The 18375-nt window shown below is 36.7% G+C and overlaps 4 protein-coding genes across 7 annotated transcripts; all 4 read left to right on the forward strand.

Moving 5' to 3' along the window:
* LOC18614001 (chitinase domain-containing protein 1) lies at positions 19–2991 on the forward strand. Of its 2 annotated transcripts, none has more exons than XM_007051523.2 (8): positions 19–343; positions 455–528; positions 609–689; positions 786–894; positions 968–1065; positions 1204–1291; positions 1811–2165; positions 2449–2991. In XM_007051523.2, exons 1-8 carry the CDS (start codon positions 74–76, stop codon positions 2700–2702), a joined length of 1329 nt encoding a protein of 442 aa, XP_007051585.2. In that variant the 5' UTR covers positions 19–73; the 3' UTR covers positions 2703–2991. The 2 variants fall into 2 exon arrangements, with proteins under 2 accessions (XP_007051585.2, XP_007051584.2); XM_007051522.2 differs by having other exon boundaries at positions 810–894.
* On the forward strand, positions 3648–7410 carry LOC18614002 (rhodanese-like domain-containing protein 4, chloroplastic). Its single transcript, XM_007051524.2, has 8 exons — positions 3648–4509; positions 5270–5372; positions 5459–5539; positions 5746–5820; positions 5948–6022; positions 6224–6304; positions 6552–6740; positions 6888–7410. Exons 1-8 carry the CDS (start codon positions 3866–3868, stop codon positions 6933–6935), a joined length of 1296 nt encoding a protein of 431 aa, XP_007051586.2. The 5' UTR covers positions 3648–3865; the 3' UTR covers positions 6936–7410.
* LOC18614003 (histone H3-like centromeric protein HTR12) lies at positions 8331–11710 on the forward strand. 2 transcript variants are annotated; one of them, XM_007051531.2, is made up of 7 exons: positions 8331–8652; positions 8757–8803; positions 9303–9366; positions 9464–9582; positions 9919–9993; positions 10414–10489; positions 11391–11710. In XM_007051531.2, the coding sequence occupies exons 1-7, from the start codon at positions 8601–8603 to the stop codon at positions 11444–11446; spliced, it is 489 nt and encodes a 162-aa protein (XP_007051593.1). In that variant the 5' UTR covers positions 8331–8600; the 3' UTR covers positions 11447–11710. The 2 variants fall into 2 exon arrangements, with proteins under 2 accessions (XP_007051593.1, XP_017969663.1); XM_018114174.1 differs by having other exon boundaries at positions 8342–8652; positions 8754–8803.
* On the forward strand, positions 16716–18153 carry LOC18614004 (transcription factor CPC). Of its 2 annotated transcripts, none has more exons than XM_007051533.2 (3): positions 16716–16996; positions 17190–17277; positions 17842–18153. In XM_007051533.2, the coding sequence occupies exons 1-3, from the start codon at positions 16945–16947 to the stop codon at positions 17954–17956; spliced, it is 255 nt and encodes an 84-aa protein (XP_007051595.2). In that variant the 5' UTR covers positions 16716–16944; the 3' UTR covers positions 17957–18153. The 2 variants fall into 2 exon arrangements, with proteins under 2 accessions (XP_007051595.2, XP_017970934.1); XM_018115445.1 differs by lacking the exon at positions 17842–18153 and adding an exon at positions 17611–17835.

The raw sequence follows: 18375 nt of genomic DNA on the forward strand, positions 1-18375 counted from the left end.
CAGCTGAATTATGGACTTCTTTTTTTTCCTGACTTTGTTGCTAAAGGATTGACTTGGACTAAGAACGAGAGAAATGGCGAGGAGGCGGGAGCGCCGAGTGGAGCCGAGTCAGGAACGGCGCAAAGAGCGAGTCGGAACGGCAACTCGAGAAGACAAATTCAGCGACTCAGATGCTTCGGATCGTAAGCTCATCAGTATATTCGTAGTCTTCTTCATCGTAATTCCAGCCATATCTGTACTCGTATACAGCATCAAATACGGTTCAGGTACGAAACGTTTCGAACCGGTCGTAACTGAACGAGGACTCATCAAAACCGACATTAGTTACCAAGAGATCCTCGCTGTAAGAACCGTACTTAAAATAAATAAATAAATAAATAGACTGAGCTTATTTATCAAAGAGAAATTTTTCCTTTTTTTTTGGCTAAAATTATGAAATTGTGAGTAATTTCAGGAGAATTTGAAGATACGAGAAAATGCGTCGCAACGGCATTATGATTATCCCGTGTTGGCTTACATTACCCCATGGTGAGATCATCTCAAGGGTGCCTTTATTCAAATGTTGGTGGAAATCAAATTCTTGATTTATGTGATGAAAATTTTTGCAGGAATTCGAGGGGCTATGAAATGGCAAACAGGTTTAATTCTAAGTTTACTCACTTATCACCCGTTTGGTATGATTTGAAAAGGTATATCCAATATTGAATTAACAAATTTGATGTTAGCATTCCTTTTAAATTTCAAAAAATTAAAATTTTTGTTTTTTTTTTGTTCAAATATTAAAGTAAAAGTAAAAGCTTTGTTGCCAGCCAAGGAAGCAGCTTAGTTCTGGATGGGAGACACAATGCTGACAAAGGATGGTTATCAGAGCTTAGAATGAAAGGAGATGCTTTGGTAATTAAAATTTTTTTTTGTTTGGAATTTTCCATTATCATAAGAATATATTTTTGATATATTATATATGTAGGTATTACCTAGAGTAGTTCTGGAAGCATTTCCTACGAAGCTGCTTAAAAAGAAGAAACAGAGGGATAAAGCTATTGATCTTATAGTAACAGAGTGCAAGTAAGCCCCCATTTCTTATTCTATGTTCTTTTGTAAGTATACCATGCTACAGAAGACATTTTTCAACTGCACTTCCTCAACAAAATGCTGTGGTTCTCTAATGTTATTTGTTTTGTGGATTCTTTCCTCAATGAATAGAGAAATGGACTATGATGGTATTGTGCTAGAGTCTTGGTCAAGATGGGCTGCATATGGTGTCTTGCATGATCCAGACATGAGGAATATGGTAATCCTCACCTTAACTGATGTTTTCTCTTTGTTAAAAACTGTACCATTCTGGTTCCCAAGACTTGGGGTTTAAATATGTTTTGAAGTGGCAGTTTGTGGAATTTTGCTGCCTGAGCATGCCAAATCTTTCTTCACTCCTTAAATTGTTTTTCTTTTTTCAAAATCCTTTGATTCTTTTCATCCTTTTTCTTTTTGGGTTCAATAGCATTATGCTTCCTTTCTCCACCTCATGCTTAGCTCTATATTAAGTTTATAAGAATAAAGCCTCAATTAAATTATTATAAGTTATCTTTTGAGGCTAGCTGTTAGTGACATCTAAATTGATGTGTCTTTGCTATAGGGTTTTCAGTTTTATTATATAATACCAGACCCTGAGGTTCATATGATCATCAAGCATTCTCTTTTTCTGATCTGTCGCAATTCCTTATCTCTAGTGATTTGAAATGAAATGGTCAACCTAAATTAAGTTCTTTCTGATTTATGAGGTCTGAAAGATTTTTGCTGTTTTCACATCTAGGCGCTCAAGTTTATAAAACAACTTGGATATGCACTGCATTCTGTGAGATCAGCCAGGAATCCTGAGCAAAAATTGCAGTTGGTGTACGTTATAGGCCCACCACATTCAGAGAAGCTCCAGCAACATGATTTTGGACCAGAAGATCTTCAGAGTTTGAGTGATGCTGTGGATGGTTTCTCACTTATGACCTATGACTTCTCAGGTCCTAACAATCCAGGTCCAAATGCACCTATTCAGTGGATACGCTTTACCTTGCAGTTGCTTCTTGGCCCCCCTGGTAACAACGCTCAGAGCCTTGCTCCAAAGATATTTATTGGCATCAACTTTTATGGAAATGATTTTGTCCTTTCAGGAGGTATTAGATCTTCTTTTCCCTTATTTGTTAAGGTGATTGTGCATCTATCTTCCATGGAAGACCATCTAGCACTAAATCATAGACGTTGACCTAGCAATCTTCAGAAATATGTGAACTTGACACTGACTCCTTGGCTTATGCTAAACATGGTCTTTTATGTCTTAAATATCCTTTCCACTATATGTTGTAACTTATAATATTTATGGTGTACATTGAATTAGGCTTGTTAAAAGACAAGTTTTGTGTGTGACATTAGAGGTTTCTCCTTGTCCATATTGAGCAGGTTCTGGTGGTGCAGCTGTCATTGGTAGGGATTACCTCTCATTGTTGGAGAAGCACAGGCCCCTAATACAATGGGAAAAGAACAGCGGAGAGCATTTTTTCGTTTATTCTGATGACAACAACGTCAGACATGCAGTGTTCTACCCATCGTTGATGTCAATTTACTTGCGGCTAGAGGAAGCGCGGTCATGGGGAACTGGCATTTCAATATGGGAAATTGGGCAAGGCTTGGATTTTTTTTTTGGTCTTCTGTAACCATTCCAATTTTGTTCTTTTTAGGCAATGCAACGTAAGTTTGGGGTTTTCCCCTTATTCATCTGTCTTTTCTAATGGAAGAAATTCAGTTAGATACCACATGCCAAGGAGTCCTATAAGATCTGAGCTGAAATCAGATTTCCACGAAGTATACGTCTCTCCTGATCTCCTTGTCTTTGCAATATGTCTTTTTGCACCATCCAGTTATTGGATCCTCTAAGATACTAAACTGTGGTTTGGTCTTTGGCATTAAACAGCAAATGCCACATCAACAAATGGGCGTTCTTGCATATCCATCCAGCATTTATTTTAGCTCTGAGCCATATACAAAAAGAAAAGGTCTCTTGTTGTTAGCTTTTGCTAAGGGTTTTTCCTCTTCTAATTCGACAGAGTTCAGGGTTTTGATTCGAACTCTCTTTCTTTGGTCCAAAGAAAGGTGAACGCCAGTTACCCAGCATTTGATTAATAGATGGGCTTAATGGACTAATCGGACCATAACATCACTCTTTTCCAACCAGGCATGCAAGATTTACATTTTGGTCTCCAGACAAATCTCACATTGACATCAAAAACCTTCATTAAGGAATCAAATATTTGGGTACCCAAATTGAATCCGGTAGAAGAATCCTTGTCTTTATTAGCTTTTTAACTTGCTACTACTATTTCTCTAGTTCTGGTAAATTGAAGATAATTACAATTTTGAATTTGTAATCATCCTGTTTGTGTGGAGGAAATTAGGAAAGAGCCTGGAATGATTTGCACTACAACAGTAGCTATGGTAGCACTGTATTTTTTGTACAAAAAGAAAGGTACTACTGTGTTTTTGATGTACTATGGAGTTTTCTAAAAACTTCTCCTGACAATTATCAGCCACACAAATCTGCTTAGACCAGAAAGTGCATCTGGACATGATCATAAAGCCTGTGATCTCACTTCCAATGTGTCATGCAATGAATGGCAGAGATCTCATATCTCATTCCACCTCAGCACCTTTCAACATTCAAAGCACCAGCCAAATTGCTCCTTCCAAAAGCTCAGGCTTTGTCATCCAATCAATTCTACAAGAACAACAAAATCCTCATAAACCCTCGATTTCTGATGGTTCAAGCTTCTCCATCATATCTTTGAGAGCCTACAAGCCGTCTTTTGCATAAAATTATGCTATGGAGGCCCTCAATGCAGCGAGCCTGACACCTCTCTCAGTTCTTTGTGAGAGAAGAGCAAAGACCAGAAAAGTGTCGTCACTCTCAATTGCTTCCCCACCCAAAGTTCCAACTTCTGCAGCTTTTATTAAGACCCCACCATCTCTGCAGGAGTGTTTGTCAAGAACCTTGCATAGGGGTATGGTGCTGCTGTCTTCCGTTCTTACCAGTGGTGCTGCTAAAGCTTTATCATACGAGGAAGCACTGCAGCAGACTAAGGACTTCTCCTCGTCATTTGGTCTTGATTCAAATGGGGTTGTTGATAGTGTTGTCAGTTTTGTAACCGAGAATCCCACAGTTGTAGCCGGCGGTGCTGTTGCTTTGGCAGTTCCATTAATTTTGTCTCAGCTGTTGAAGAACCCGAAGCCATGGGGAGTTGAGTCTGCAAAGAGTGCTTATGCCAAGCTGGGTGATGATGCCACGGCTCAGTTGCTTGACATAAGAGCGATCAAGGAGTTTAGAGAAGTTGGTAGTCCTGATGTAAGGGGTTTTGGTAAGAAGCCTGTGTCAATTACCTTTAAGAATGAAGACAAACCAGGGTTCTTAAAAAAGCTGTCTTTGAAATTCAGGGAACCAGAAAATACGACCTTGTTCGTCATAGACAAGTAAGATTTTGGACCTATGCCTTTTCTGTGTATTTGTTCGTATGAATTCCTAGCATTTTGGGCATGAATCATACTAACTGAATCCAAATCAATCAACATAGAAAAATTGATTAATGAAAAGAAACAGACCAGCATTTCAAAAACTTAAGCGCACCGGCATTGTTTATAACATCACCACTACTATTGATTCATTTTTCACCAGGTGATTCGGTGCTAAAACTTGACCTTCTTGGTTCTAAATCACGAGGCATATGCATATGACATTGCCATAATTTATAATTAGTTTAAGGATCCACTGCTATTGATGATGTCTCTGCATATCTGAGATGAAATGCATTGTGTATTGGTTGGACTAACAATAAAAGATCTTTGTTTTGTTTGCTTGCTTGTGGAGAAAATATTCAGAAATACATATGGAGGCTCTTTGGCCTTAAGCTACACAGTAGAATATGGCTATCTGCCTGTCTCCTAAATCCTAAGCCATAAATTAACCGCATCTTGTTCCAAGGTTGGAGATTTCTAAATTGATAGTCTAAGTTCTAAATGTTGGGTTGTTTCTTTGATAACATATGGAAGCTTGGCTGACAATGACATACATTCTAGTTGTAACTATAACCTGAAAATTGCTCTCTGTTGTAAATATAAACTGAGAATTGCTCTCTCTCTCTCCTTTATATGCATTGTGTTTTGTAAGAAGGATGAAATTAGAACTTCTAGTAGGTTCATCTTCTCATGTTGTTAAATTTGTGTTGAAAGCCAGATTTGATGGGAACTCCGAACTGGTTGCGGAATTAGTCACTGCAAATGGATTCAAAGCTGCTTATGCAGTAAAAGATGGTGCAGAAGGACAACGAGGATGGATGGTATTTGCTGTTCTAAATTCTTTGCTGTTTAGTATTTTATTCTTTTAGCAGTTGCATCATTTGAGAGGCTAATTGCAATTTTGCAGAATAGTGGTCTTCCTTGGATACCACCAAAGAAAGGGCTTGACCTTAGCAATTTGACAGAAACAATCACCGGGGCCCTTGGAGTGCGTATCTTCATTTCTTATTTGCTTATGCACTTCTAAGGTTTTAATCTCATAGAGATTTTTACATATCCTTCGGTTCAGAGGCAAGATGCATAAAAATTAAGGAAGAAAAATAGCAACCCTTCTTCCTATGTTCTTTACAAGAAAGTTCTGCAGCCTTTTTTCTTTGTTTTCATCTATATGGTAACATTGGTTATAATCTGCAGGAGGGATCAGATGGCCTCTCTGTTACACTAGGGATTGCTGCAGCTGCTGGATTGGGCTTCCTGGCATTTTCAGAGGTTAGGTTTTTAAGTCCTATTATTAGCTTCTAATTTCTATTCTTGCTTTTATCATTGTTTTGTTTTGACTTTAGTTTTTTTTTTTTCATCAAAACAACTTAAATTGTGGTTCTCATGTCTTCTTCAGTTAGAAACTATACTTCAACTTCTGGGCTCAGCTGCTATTGTTCAGCTTGTGAGCAAGAAACTCCTATTTGCAGAGGCAAGTCTCCACTTTTGAGCTATTTTTTCATGAATTTAATTGAAAATTAAGTATTTTCCAGCTTACTTTGAACAATATGGTTCCTGACAATTGACAACTGTCGAATATGTTGCTTAATTTTTAAATCTATGGTCTTTCTTAAAGCCTATGGTCTAAATGAAATGGTTCTGCTTGACTTTTCTACCCTGCTATTTGTGACAGGACCGAAAGCAAACTCTTCAACAAGTTGATGAATTTTTAACCACAAAGATTGCTCCTAATGAATTTGTTGATGAGATAAAGGTATCCAAACTTGATACAAATTCTGGTTATTATTTGTATGCTTTATTTATCTGTTGAGCAAGACCCACGTCTTGCCAAGAAAAGTTATTCTGACCATAAAAACAATTTTTTGCTGTGCATATTACTGCAATAGGCTGCTGTAGACTGGAATGCGTTCTTCTTTCCCCTCATAATTTCTTAACTATAAACCATTGCTTCTTTTCCATGATCATAATTCTCTATATTTGTATCTACGTGTGACACTCAGCAAATTGGAGTGGCCTTACTACCAACAACTACCACAGGCAAGTCTCTTCCTGCACCTACCGAGGCTAAACCAGAGCCGAGAGTAGAAGCAGCAGCAGAACCACCTCCTCAAATCAATTCGGTACCTACAACAGGGGCCAAGGAAGATGAACCCTCCGGATTTCCAAGACCACTTTCACCATATGCTTCTGTAATGTCACTTTTATTACTCCATAAATTCCTCATAGTTTTTATCTTATGCCATATGCTTGTATTACAAGTGGTTGCTTTTGCTTCCTACTGTTTATACATGGGAAAAATACTAACATTTCTCATTTTTCTTTCTTTATGGTTGCAGTATCCAGATTTGAAGCCTCCAACATCTCCTACTCCATCACAGTCCTAGACTTCAGAATTCAGTTGAACTCTGTATGGATTTCTACTGCAAGCAACTGTTTGGTCGGGAACTTTCAAAGCTATCCAGTGAGTTGTGTAATCTAGCCTCCTGTTAAATGGTTTTCCAGCTCACATGATGATTTTTGGATCAAGAAACTAGTAAAAAGGGGAAGAAGAGAACCACTCAAAATATATAAATAAATAAATAAATAAGCAAAGCATACTATTTTTCTGCCTCGATATCTTGTTGCTGTCTGTCTTCTGTGCTACTCCATTACGCTATGTTGTAATTATTAGGTATCTTGTGGATGTTGCTGTATGATTTAGCTTATCTGAAAGTATGTCTTTTAGCCTTTGATGTGGATGTTCAAGTGCATTGTTGTGGGTAGATCAGAGTGGGAATGATGATTGCCTCAAGACTGCATTTGCTGTAATTACATCTTTGTTTTCAAGATTAATGCTTAGAGTTGGAAGATTTTCAGCGACGTACTCGCCAACTTAGCCAGGTGGATGACTCTGTCTCATACATAGCTACCTGATCATAAAAAACTTGAGTGCCACAACTCCTAGAGTAAAATTCTTGAGGATGCAATGTATAGTTTCATAGCAATGTGCTTGTAGTTTCCATGGAAGAATGACGAATATCTATTACCACCAGCAAGAATTCAACCTCAGAATACTCTACTTAAAAGATGTTCATGCGGCATTAAATTTGGCTTGGGTGAGTCATTTCTCTAAGGGGGATAAAATATGAAGTAACTGGCTAAAATATATATATATATATATATATATATATATATATATATATAANTAATATATATATATATATATATATATATATATATATATATATTAAAAATAAGAGGATGGCAAAACGAACTGGGAGCCAGGAGGTTGGCAAAGACTTTGAGAGAAAGAAATGCACAACGTTATTCTTTCAAGCAATTCAAAAATGTCTTACTTTTGACGTTTTCTGATGTATACTTTTTAATTTAAAATATTATTTTTATAACGAGTAATTATTTCTTTTCAAAAGAGGGTGTTTAATGAAATATAAGATACTTATTCGAGATTGAGATTAAAGATTTTTTTGCTTTGAAACGCCTAACGTGATATAAAGTTATTATTTATAGTGTAACTATAGTATTGAAAAAAAATAAAAAGAAGGTAGAAAAATATGTGCTCCTCTTGTACTACATTTTAAATATGAAATGAGAAAATCAAATTTATTTTTTAAATGAGAATCATATATTAACTATCGTATTAAATATTAAATGCACTTTAAAATTTATATGGAAAATGTACTCCATTTTTAGTAAAACTTAATTAAAAAAAAAAAAAAGAGATGCGCTCTATTTTCTTTGAATGTAAATTGAAAACCTTTCGCGTTTTTGGTAGCAAAAAGAGAAAGAAAAATGAAAATTTCGAGCACGTGAGTGGCACGGGCTATAACGGGCAAAAACGAAAAACGACAAAACGCCTACGTTTCAAGGAAACCTAGCCATTGTAGCGGCGGGAGCCTGAGAAGAAGAGAACGGAGTCGGTCCCGGACCACAAGCGGGAAATAAGATTCAAAATAGTCAAATACGATTGATTTATATTCTGATACAGTCTTCCCAGCCAAATTTTTTTTTAACAAAAAAGCGCTGAAGGAAAGGTTTTCATCGCTCCGGCCATGGCGAGAACCAAGCACACCGCTGCTAAGAAAAGAAAACCAAAGCCATCTGGTAATATCTCTCTTTCTCTCTTTCTCTAAACAAACGAATTTGCTTAGGATTTTGCTAAACGTTGGTTGTTTTTTTTTAAAAAAAAAATTATCCACAAAAAGCAGCTGCCGCAGGGGCCTCAACGTCGACGCCGTCACCGGGAACCAGTCCGGTAGCTTTCTCTTTCTCTGTTTTTTTTTTCTCGTTTGAGTTCTTTCTGTGGATTGTCTTGTTGATGATAAAATGTTGATATAAAAGCCAAAAATTAGGGCTTTGGTTGAATTTTCCATTATTTTGGGGAAAATAAAGAAGAAGGAGAAGAGTATGTTTATGTTTTTGGTAAATTTTCTTAGTCTCCCAAGCTGGATTTTTCTTCTTCTCATCCCTTGCTTTTTATCGTTAGCTTTTTAAAAAAAAAAATTCAATATACATATAATTGTCTTCCTCCTTTATTTGATGACTAAGTGGAGCAACAAAAAGAAGTCAAGAACGAGAATTTGAAATACTTAACATAAATTTGCTCAGTTATGCTAACTATTAATTTTGATAGCAAATCTAAATTTACCAATTCTTTTGTTGTTATTTTCTTTTTCCCCTACTTTTTCTCATAATTTCTTTATCATATCTGTAATATAAATCTGAGGTCTAATTTGCATTTTGAGCTTCTGAAGGCTCGTGTTCTAAGGACAAGAAAAACTGGAGGAGAGGGAAAAACTGGAGGACAGGCCACACCGTGTGAGTTTTAGCGGATCTGATTTTTTTTTCCTGCCCTGTAAGTAACAAAATTCATGCTGTATCAAAGATTTAGCCTGATGCTTTTTCATTGTTAAAGCTCAAGGAACATCGAAGAAGCCTCATCGTTTTAGACCGGGAACTAGGGCTCTTCAAGAGATTCGGAAATACCAAAAGAGTTGGAAACCGCTCATTCCTGCTGCCAGCTTCATTAGAGAAGTGAGCTCTCTCTCTCTCTGGGGTGCTTATTTATTGTAGGCACATACCTAAACTAGTTTATTGTCTTCAATGCACTACTTATTGAACATCCATCTATACAACTGAAAATGTTAGTGGCAAATTGAGATTGAAATAACTCTATTAATTTCGAATGCACCAGTTATTGTTGAATTTTGAAAAGGTTACATTTTATTTTATTTCTAGCTTTGGCTCTGAAATATCCCAATTAGATGTCATTAACATTGCCCTTGTGCATGCAATATGCAGTATCTTTTAGCTGAGAGTAGTTATGAAGCTTAATCAAAAGGTTCTGATGTTCAATATGATTTTTTATAGGTACGAGCTATTACCTACCAACTTGCGCCGGACATAAGTCGCTGGAAAGCCGAAGCTTTAGTTGCAATTCAAGAGGTTCGGTAACTTATCCCTTTTGCTGTCATAAAAAAGAATTGATAAGCCTTTAAAAACAAATACAACACACAATGATGTGCAAGTTAATTTTTGGGCTTATGGTTGTGAATGTGGTTGGTCTGTTACAAATTATGCTTCCCAGTCTTCATATTATCGTATAGCCGTAGGTTAGGTTGCAACATTAACATGCAAATCAATTTACACTGAGCATATCTTAATTTTGCATTCGTAAGTGTCCAAAAACTGAGCTTGCATTTCAGTGTGGTATGAGTATGCTAATTTCCATAAATGATTGTGAACTCTAGTTTGTTCAGGTTGTCATATATCTTTTTACAATATGGAATAGCAATGCAATCTGTGGTATCAATACTTTTGCTACGTCCTATTTCAAAATGTGTATGACTTTGGGTGCATATGTAGGCAGCAGAGGAATATTTGGTTCAATTGTTTGGAGATGCTATGCTGTGTGCAATTCATGCTAAGCGTGTTACACTGAGTAAGTTAAAGACTGGAGAAATTGTTGTTTTTGTTAGAACTACTTTATATTGGGCATATTTGTTCTGCAGTTCAGGGCCTTCTAAGTTAATGCTAAAATAATTGTAGTGACCTAAAGGTAGTAGTAATAATATGGTGCTATAAGTGTTGGTAACATGATACGGTCAACTCCACGTTTGGGATATTTAATCTGATACCTTGATGTTGTGTATTTGATTCATTGAAGTTAGTTACGTGTTTTAGTGGAAGACCATGTACAGAATAATGCCATTGGGCGTATTAAAAGTTCGCCTCTCGGCCTACAAATCTTTTCTTCTTTTGTTGAAAGTAATGGAAACATGGAGAAGTTTATGGAGGCCTTGCTATGAGTAATGTTTATTCTGAATATATGGCTTCTTCTTTGATGGAAGAGTAAAATATGTCTTGATGTGTATCGGTTATATCATATTTTTAATTGTTAGGTTCATGCATACATATGAAATTTTGGCTATGCTTTAATCTCGAACTATGGTTGCCCTCCATATCCAGTCTGTATAGATATATAACATTATGCAACATTTGCTTGGCACATTATGATTTTTTGTTGATTGTTGCAGACCAAACTGTGTAGGATGATATGTGGAATACAAATGCTGAATCAATGGACGGGAAACAATCATTTGAAAACTCTTTATGTGATTGCTATATGTTTGGTCCCAGTTTATTTGCCTATAAGACTATTAGTGTTGCCATCTACTCATTTTTCTAGCTTATGTTTCATGCTTATAGGAAAAACATTATTTCTCAATTTCAAAGAGTCAATTCTTTCCTTTTATAGGTTGATTGCAATGATTTTAGAAAAGAATTTATTCCATTTTCATTTCAAAAGGAACAAACTAACTTTATTTCCTTTCTTGCCACAGTGAAGAAGGATATCCAGTTGGCACGACGACTTGGTGGGATGGGGCAACCCTGGTGAGATGTTGCACTAAAACCAACACTAGCTGTCTATCTAGCTATTCTCAAAATGAAAATATAATTGCTCTATTTGTATGTGGCATTGCTAAAATTTGACTGTAGAATAGATTACATTGTTACTTCAGCATTTAATGTTCTTTGAAACCTGAACAGTCTTTAGCTAACAGCTAGGTGTTTCTAATTAGTAGGAGGAGACTTAACCTTCATGTTGTAAGAAGAAATTCAGTTATCGTAATTTGCATGGTCCATGTGGAATTTGAGTTTTGATGTGCTTGATGGGGTTTGGATAGGCTGTACAAAGCATTGTGAGGGAAAACATTAACATTTCACACTTCACCCTCTTTAATATCCAAATTCCATGATAAAAGAAATCCTTGAAACTGGGTTCCAGGCCAGCCGATAGGGACTCTGCTTAAAGAAAAGAAACTAAGACGACAACATGAAATAGTAGTATTAAGCTGCATTACTACGTTTATGTACAGACATGACCGAGGGGGTACCTTCTCCCATTTCGTTTAATACTAGGATTTTCCCACCCTTCATCGAAACTGGAAAGGTAAACTACATACAATCATCCCTTTGTGCTTTGACCTATTTACACGTAATCATTTGTAGTTGTAAAAGTTGCATTTAATTTCTGGCCAATTTCTTTGAGTTAATATTTGACATTTTTCACTACATTTTCGATAAATTATAATTCGTCATCTCATCATTATTATATATTTAAAAATAAATAAAAAATTTGAGTGAGGTGACAAATATATTGTTCACCGAAACTATGCATCAAATATAGACTCCCAAGTCAGGAGAGTAGTATTGATAAATGATTACATGTAAATGGGTTAAATTGATGAAGGATAGAAAACCAAAGTCTTGCGACCAGGCATCGGAGGAACAGGGTTGCTCCATCCTTCGACTCACGATTTTTACCCAGCGTTAATGGTGCGAGGGTCCTTTCACTGTGTTGGAATACCTGTAGCCTAATCACAGATCATCTAATTTCACTTTTGAAAATCCTAAGCATACGCCAAAATGTATACTCGAAAGAACTGAAAAGGGAAAACTAGACTTCAGTTTACAGGGTAAAGCAGCATCCTGCAGGATCCAGTAGCTGACCTTAAACCATTTTCAGCCATAACTTGGACAAGAGAATCACGATCGAGCATCTTAACAGCAGGTTCTTCATCTGTTGGGATTTGCGTCCTAGTTGCTACTGTAATGTTGTTATTGTTGTTGCCCCTCTTCATTGTCATTTCATCATCCCAAAAAGGAGAGAGAGAGAGAGAGAGAGAGAGAGAGAGGGAGAAGCTAGCTGAAAGAAACAATGAAGGGAAATATGAAGAAAAACAAGAGGTAATACTACTACTACATTCTTCCTTAATGATACGTTTGAGAGAAAAACGTCACTATATATAGAGAATTAACATCTGGTTTGCAAAGGAAGCAGTGCTCCTTGCATGCTAAGTCATGGAAAATTACAGAAGATTCTAGGTCTTCCTATGGTGCATATACAATTAAAGAGGTCAGTATGATGTTAACATCTTGGATCATCGATTTAAAATAGTAAAAGAGTCTCCAAACGCGGCAAGTTGCTTGGACATGCAATGCGTACAAGAGACGATCTTCTCTGGATTGCTACACCAGACAAATCCGCTACGGAAAACTAGCCCAAGTTGATTTGTGCCACCCCGGCCTTTCTGGTTTTGATCAACTCCAAAATCGAGGCCCAAAGCCAACATCTAAAGACCACTGATGAGCCCATAGTGAATCCGATGAAATACCCATTAACAATTTAAACCCGGATTACTACGGGGAAGTAACAGAAATGAATTTTCTGATTAAGACATTCTTGTCATCTTAATGAAATTATAACACGACAAGATCTAAGAACCAAGAATCTTGGCTAAGCTACTCCTATCAGGTTATTGAGAAGATGCTATGATCAAAGTTCATCAAGAGGCTTCTAATCATCTGATTTACATAAAAGTTGATCCTGTAACGACTACTCTATAATTTCTATCTCAAACCCACTTTTTCATTGGCAGGGAAATATATGGATCCAATACAGTTTGTGGGATGGAAATTAGATACAAGACAAGACAAGACAAGCACATATATATATATTTGATATGGCAGCTTCTCTGCAAGACTGCAAGCGTTGGTTGGAATGGTTGCTTTTCTGTCTTCAACATTTTCAGAGGAATCACAGTTTTATATCTTATCATCCATTCACGTTTCTTTGTCATCTAAGAATCTAGCTACTTGGGTTAGTTGTGCTTGTGCTATTTAATTTTTGAAGTAGCTAGCTCTCTTTCTGATTCCTGACTTTGAATTGACAGATACTATATTTTTGCGTGCAAACAAATATGAGCACATTAAATTCCTTTTGTTATTAAGGTTGTAATTCAGAATTTGGTGATGATAGTAATACCTGCACATGCTTGGCAAATTGCAGTACCATCTCACCCTATCTGTGTCCATCTCATAGATTTCCTTCGAGTTTTTTTTTTCTAAATGCTCTTTCACGAATAAAGATAACAAATTTATCACGTGACATAAATAATAAAAAAATTATGTAACATCTTAAAATGAATATCTAATTTAAAATCTATTGACAATAAATAAAAAATCTTTTATTATATTTATATGTTCACAATACTCATAAATATTCTTTTGTAAAATATTTTCTTTTATTACAATTTTAATATGAATAAGGTAAGTAAAAGTCAACTTTTTATTGAGTCGGATTTGGGTTCTTACAAGAAGAAGAGGAAAATAATGCCATATTGAAACATTATTACTTGAAGCAGATGCCTTTCAAAGAAAAAAAATACTTGAAGCAGATATTTACTCAAACAATTTCCACGAGAACAGAAAAGTTTAAAGAAGTTAGCTGCTGGGAACTACTGAAACTTCGCTGCTGGGTGTATGCCCATTTTCGTAAGCACAGCTGCAGAGAGAAATATAGGGGTGGGGGAATTGTCAGGTAGCTAAGGTTGGATGTATGTGTCCAATAGGTAAAACGTTGAATCCAAAAGAGCTGCAAAAAATTGTGAAACGAAAGTAACGCTCAATCTCCAAAAGTTGATCTTTCACATAAAGAGGCTTCAAAAGACACCAAGGATCTTTGCAAAAGCTGCCCTCTCCCCCAAACTCATCGAACAAAACGCCCTTCGTCCTGTCAACCTACATAGCTTGTTCAACTAAAAACATATAGAATATACGTTTAAACAAATAGAATAATATGAGTTTTTTTATTTTTGGCCGGACCCTGGAAAGTAGTATGGTATGACGTATTGCCAGAGGTGATGTTTGGCCTTTTTCTTTTTGACTCTTGTTGCTCTACCGAACATTCATCCCTTTGAGTTACTCAAGTATCAACATACACCAAGTACAGTGAAAGAGAGAGAGAGATATATATATATATATATATTATTATATCTTTTTTTGGCTCATTAGTTTAGAGATTAATCATAATTAACATTTAATTAGCTAGATATTCTGGTCTCTCCTTCATAATGATAATGTCATGCAGAAAACTTAACAGCACAGCACTTGTCATCACCCTTCTGTTTTCATTCATAGAATTTGCTCTAATGCTACACATTAATTTGAGTTGTTTTTCCCCAGGTCCAAGGTTCTTTCAATTATCTATTGTCCAATGAGATTGTGCATGTCTTTTTTTCATGAATCCATCCATAAATATCAATATCGATGAAATTTTGAAAATTACTCACGAAATATTTCATCTTTAAAAAAAAAAAATTTATGTAATGAATGGAAATTGGTGTGATATTTTCACTCAAGTCTGCTTGAATTTTGAAGGTTATTGTTCAAATGATTATAATGATCAGGATTTAGATAAATACCCTTTAATCTTCTCTTTAGTTTGTTTCCATTTATTAAATTATTATTATTATCCCCTGACTGTGCTGGATCAGATCATTTTGTACTGTTATTTTGTATGTTAGTTGATGAATCTGGATGTGAATATGATGGTCCATACCATACATTACTCCGACGTCGACCTAACTCCCCCACTTCTTCCTCAAAAAAACCCCTTCACGAGGGTGCAAAATATTATTAAAATTAATAAAAATGGACAGAGTTTATATGCCAATCCTGAGAATCATCAATATATAATTTATTTTACTTTCATCGTATCAAATTTTGTCTGAAATAAGATTACAATTACAACCCTTTCAATGCCTTGAAAACCTGGCAGCATCTCAAAACAGAATTTATCATTTGAGAAAAGGATCAACGGTTGAAATTTGAATGTTAAAGCAAAATGACAAAGCAATCTTAGCATGCTGAAAGGTAAACATACTTTTACCAAAAGGCACATAGGATTTTGCTATGGAAGTCAAAAATGTGTAGATCTCCAACAAAAGATAGCAGCTAATTTACAGAGAGAGATAAGGTTGGGGAGGCCTTTTTTGAGTCCCAAGTACCGGATCACAACATTCCATTGGAGAGTTTTGGGGGACTGTTCTCTACTTCTAGGTAGCGTTTTAAGCCAACAAGGGCAGCCATAGAACATGTCACTTTGAGAGGACTTTTGGGTTTTTTTTTTTTTTCTTTCTTTGGGTTGGATTCTGCTGTTGGTTTGTTGAAGTTTTACCTTTCCTCCACAACAGGGATGATGGCGATTTAGTTGTCATGTCACATCGTTTTCCATTCCAGCCTCACTCTGGCAGTATCAAATCAGGCAATGTGGATTAACTACTAGTAATAGTTTAAGCTTAAACATCCAACCCTGATTAATTAAACTGAAATAACTGTTTCTAAACCCGAAAGCGGCAGCCAGTGGTATCAGGTTCTGGTTTGTTACATAGCTTGAGGAGTACTGTTTAACAAGCTTTGTTTATAATAACAATATTCTAGTACTGATTAGCTAGGGAAGTTCTTCGATGGTCTTGCAGATTCTGCCCCTCCTATGCACCAAGAACAAAGATACCCCAAGGACAAAATTTAAAAAAAGAAACTGCTAAAGCGAAGGGCGGTGCTGTCAGTTCAGCTGCTTAACGCTATCCTTAAGCAGAACTTTGACTTAGCTTATGACCTGAACAGGGACAACTACAAGTCAACCAAATTTTAATTTGTTTGTTTGGTAGGACCTGTCGTTCGTTGCTTTTGTTCCCAAGGGGGCGGGGGGGGGGGGGTGGGGGGGTTNACGGGATAGGAAGGAAGGAGTGGTTGAGGAAGAGGGATGAGTGAAATTTTGGGGTGAATAATGGTGGGGGGGGGGAGGGGGGGGGGGGGGGGTTTTCCAAGCTCAACTCTCAATGCCCCATTTATGTAGCTCATTCATTCACTCATTCGAAGTCCGCAAAAATTTTATTCCAGTATATTATAAATTCCCTCTTCAGGAAACTATTAATTGTCAATCCTCAATTTCCCCTTCACCGTATTGCACTCAAAAACTCTAGTTTGAGTCTTGGGTTTCTCTCGTTCTCCTCTCTCTCACCCCTTTATATTCTCGCTGCCTTTTCTACTATGGACAAACGTCGCCGGAAGCAGGCAAAGACCAGTAGCTGCTGCTCTGAAGGTAGGTTTTTTTTGTGTGACTTTCTCTCGTTTTTTTGGACCAACACCGGGTCCCTTTCCGGGGGTTCTTTCATTTCCTCTTTGTTGTTCCGAATTTCTGTCTGTCTGTCTTCCATTTCCATTTTCTACTTCTGCTTGGTTAAATGTTAGCCAATAGTTACTCTGTTTTGGTCCTCTCTTAATGTTTATGGCAGAGGTGAGCAGCATTGAGTGGGAATTCATAAACATGTCTGAACAAGAAGAAGATCTCATTTATAGAATGTATAAACTCGTTGGGGACAGGTAAGGAAGCGAGCCTGAAATAGAAACTTTCTTCTTCCTTATTTTCGAAAAACAAATCATTCTTTTCAATTTCATGCTTGGAACACAGAGAATAAACGGTTGTGGGTTGTCACCACCGATTCACCACACTAATTTATATTCTCTTCTTGGCTGATGTGGCATTACTGCAAATATATAAATCCATTGGTAGTGTACATAGCATAGTGCATGGAATTGTTAGTAGTAATCTTGAGATTGCTGGTTTTAGCTAAGGATGCTTTTGCGGGTCATGTATATTTGTTTCGTTAAAAAGCAAATGATTGTTATTGGTCAAAGTTTTGTTATTTACTGCAGCAGCAGTTGGTCCATTATTCATGGCCCCCTGCTCGACCTGGACAATGAGCTCATTTGGAAAGTACAATGGCTTTTTCCATGTTTGTTTTCTGTTTTGTTACATGAACCACTCAATTGAGTGGAGCGTTTTCTGTGTCATCCTAATTAAAAGCTTTTGACCGAAATCATCTTGTTTGTCCTACAGGTTGGTTTAGTTCTTGGTCCTAATCATTAACTTCTTGAATTATGCAGATGGGCCTTAATTGCAGGTAGGATTCCGGGCCGGAAAGCTGAAGAAATAGAGAGGTTTTGGATCATGAGACATGGAGAAGTATTCGCCAACAGGCGAAGAGAGCTCAAGAGATAGAATTCCTAGGGGCCTTAAACTCTTTAAATTCCATAGCATCATTTTGTTACGGAAGAAGTTAATCTTTCTCGTGTTTCTCCTGTCTCTTTCTCTTCCTTCTCTGTAAGACTTGCATGCCCTTTGTATGTGGCACAAGGTTTTGATCAAGATGGGAAAGGAAATGGAAATGGAAGTAGTTTGTAGTTTTATTCTGGGTAGTTGCCATTCAAACACCTACTCTCACCTCTCTTTAAATTCGGTTTTTCTCTGAGACTCTCAACATTGTCTCACTCTCACAGGTGTACAACACGGAAGACAATAGAAGTAATGCCCATAACTGATTCAAGAAAAGTTAGCAGAGGGTCTGGACCTTCCTTGTGTATCCTTCATTTATGATTTTGTGGTCAGTCTTTTGGGAGGGAAATGATGGGTTCCCATCT

The sequence above is a fragment of the Theobroma cacao genome, chromosome 1, assembly GCF_000208745.1.
Source record: "Theobroma cacao cultivar B97-61/B2 chromosome 1, Criollo_cocoa_genome_V2, whole genome shotgun sequence".
NCBI lineage: Eukaryota > Viridiplantae > Streptophyta > Magnoliopsida > Malvales > Malvaceae > Theobroma > Theobroma cacao.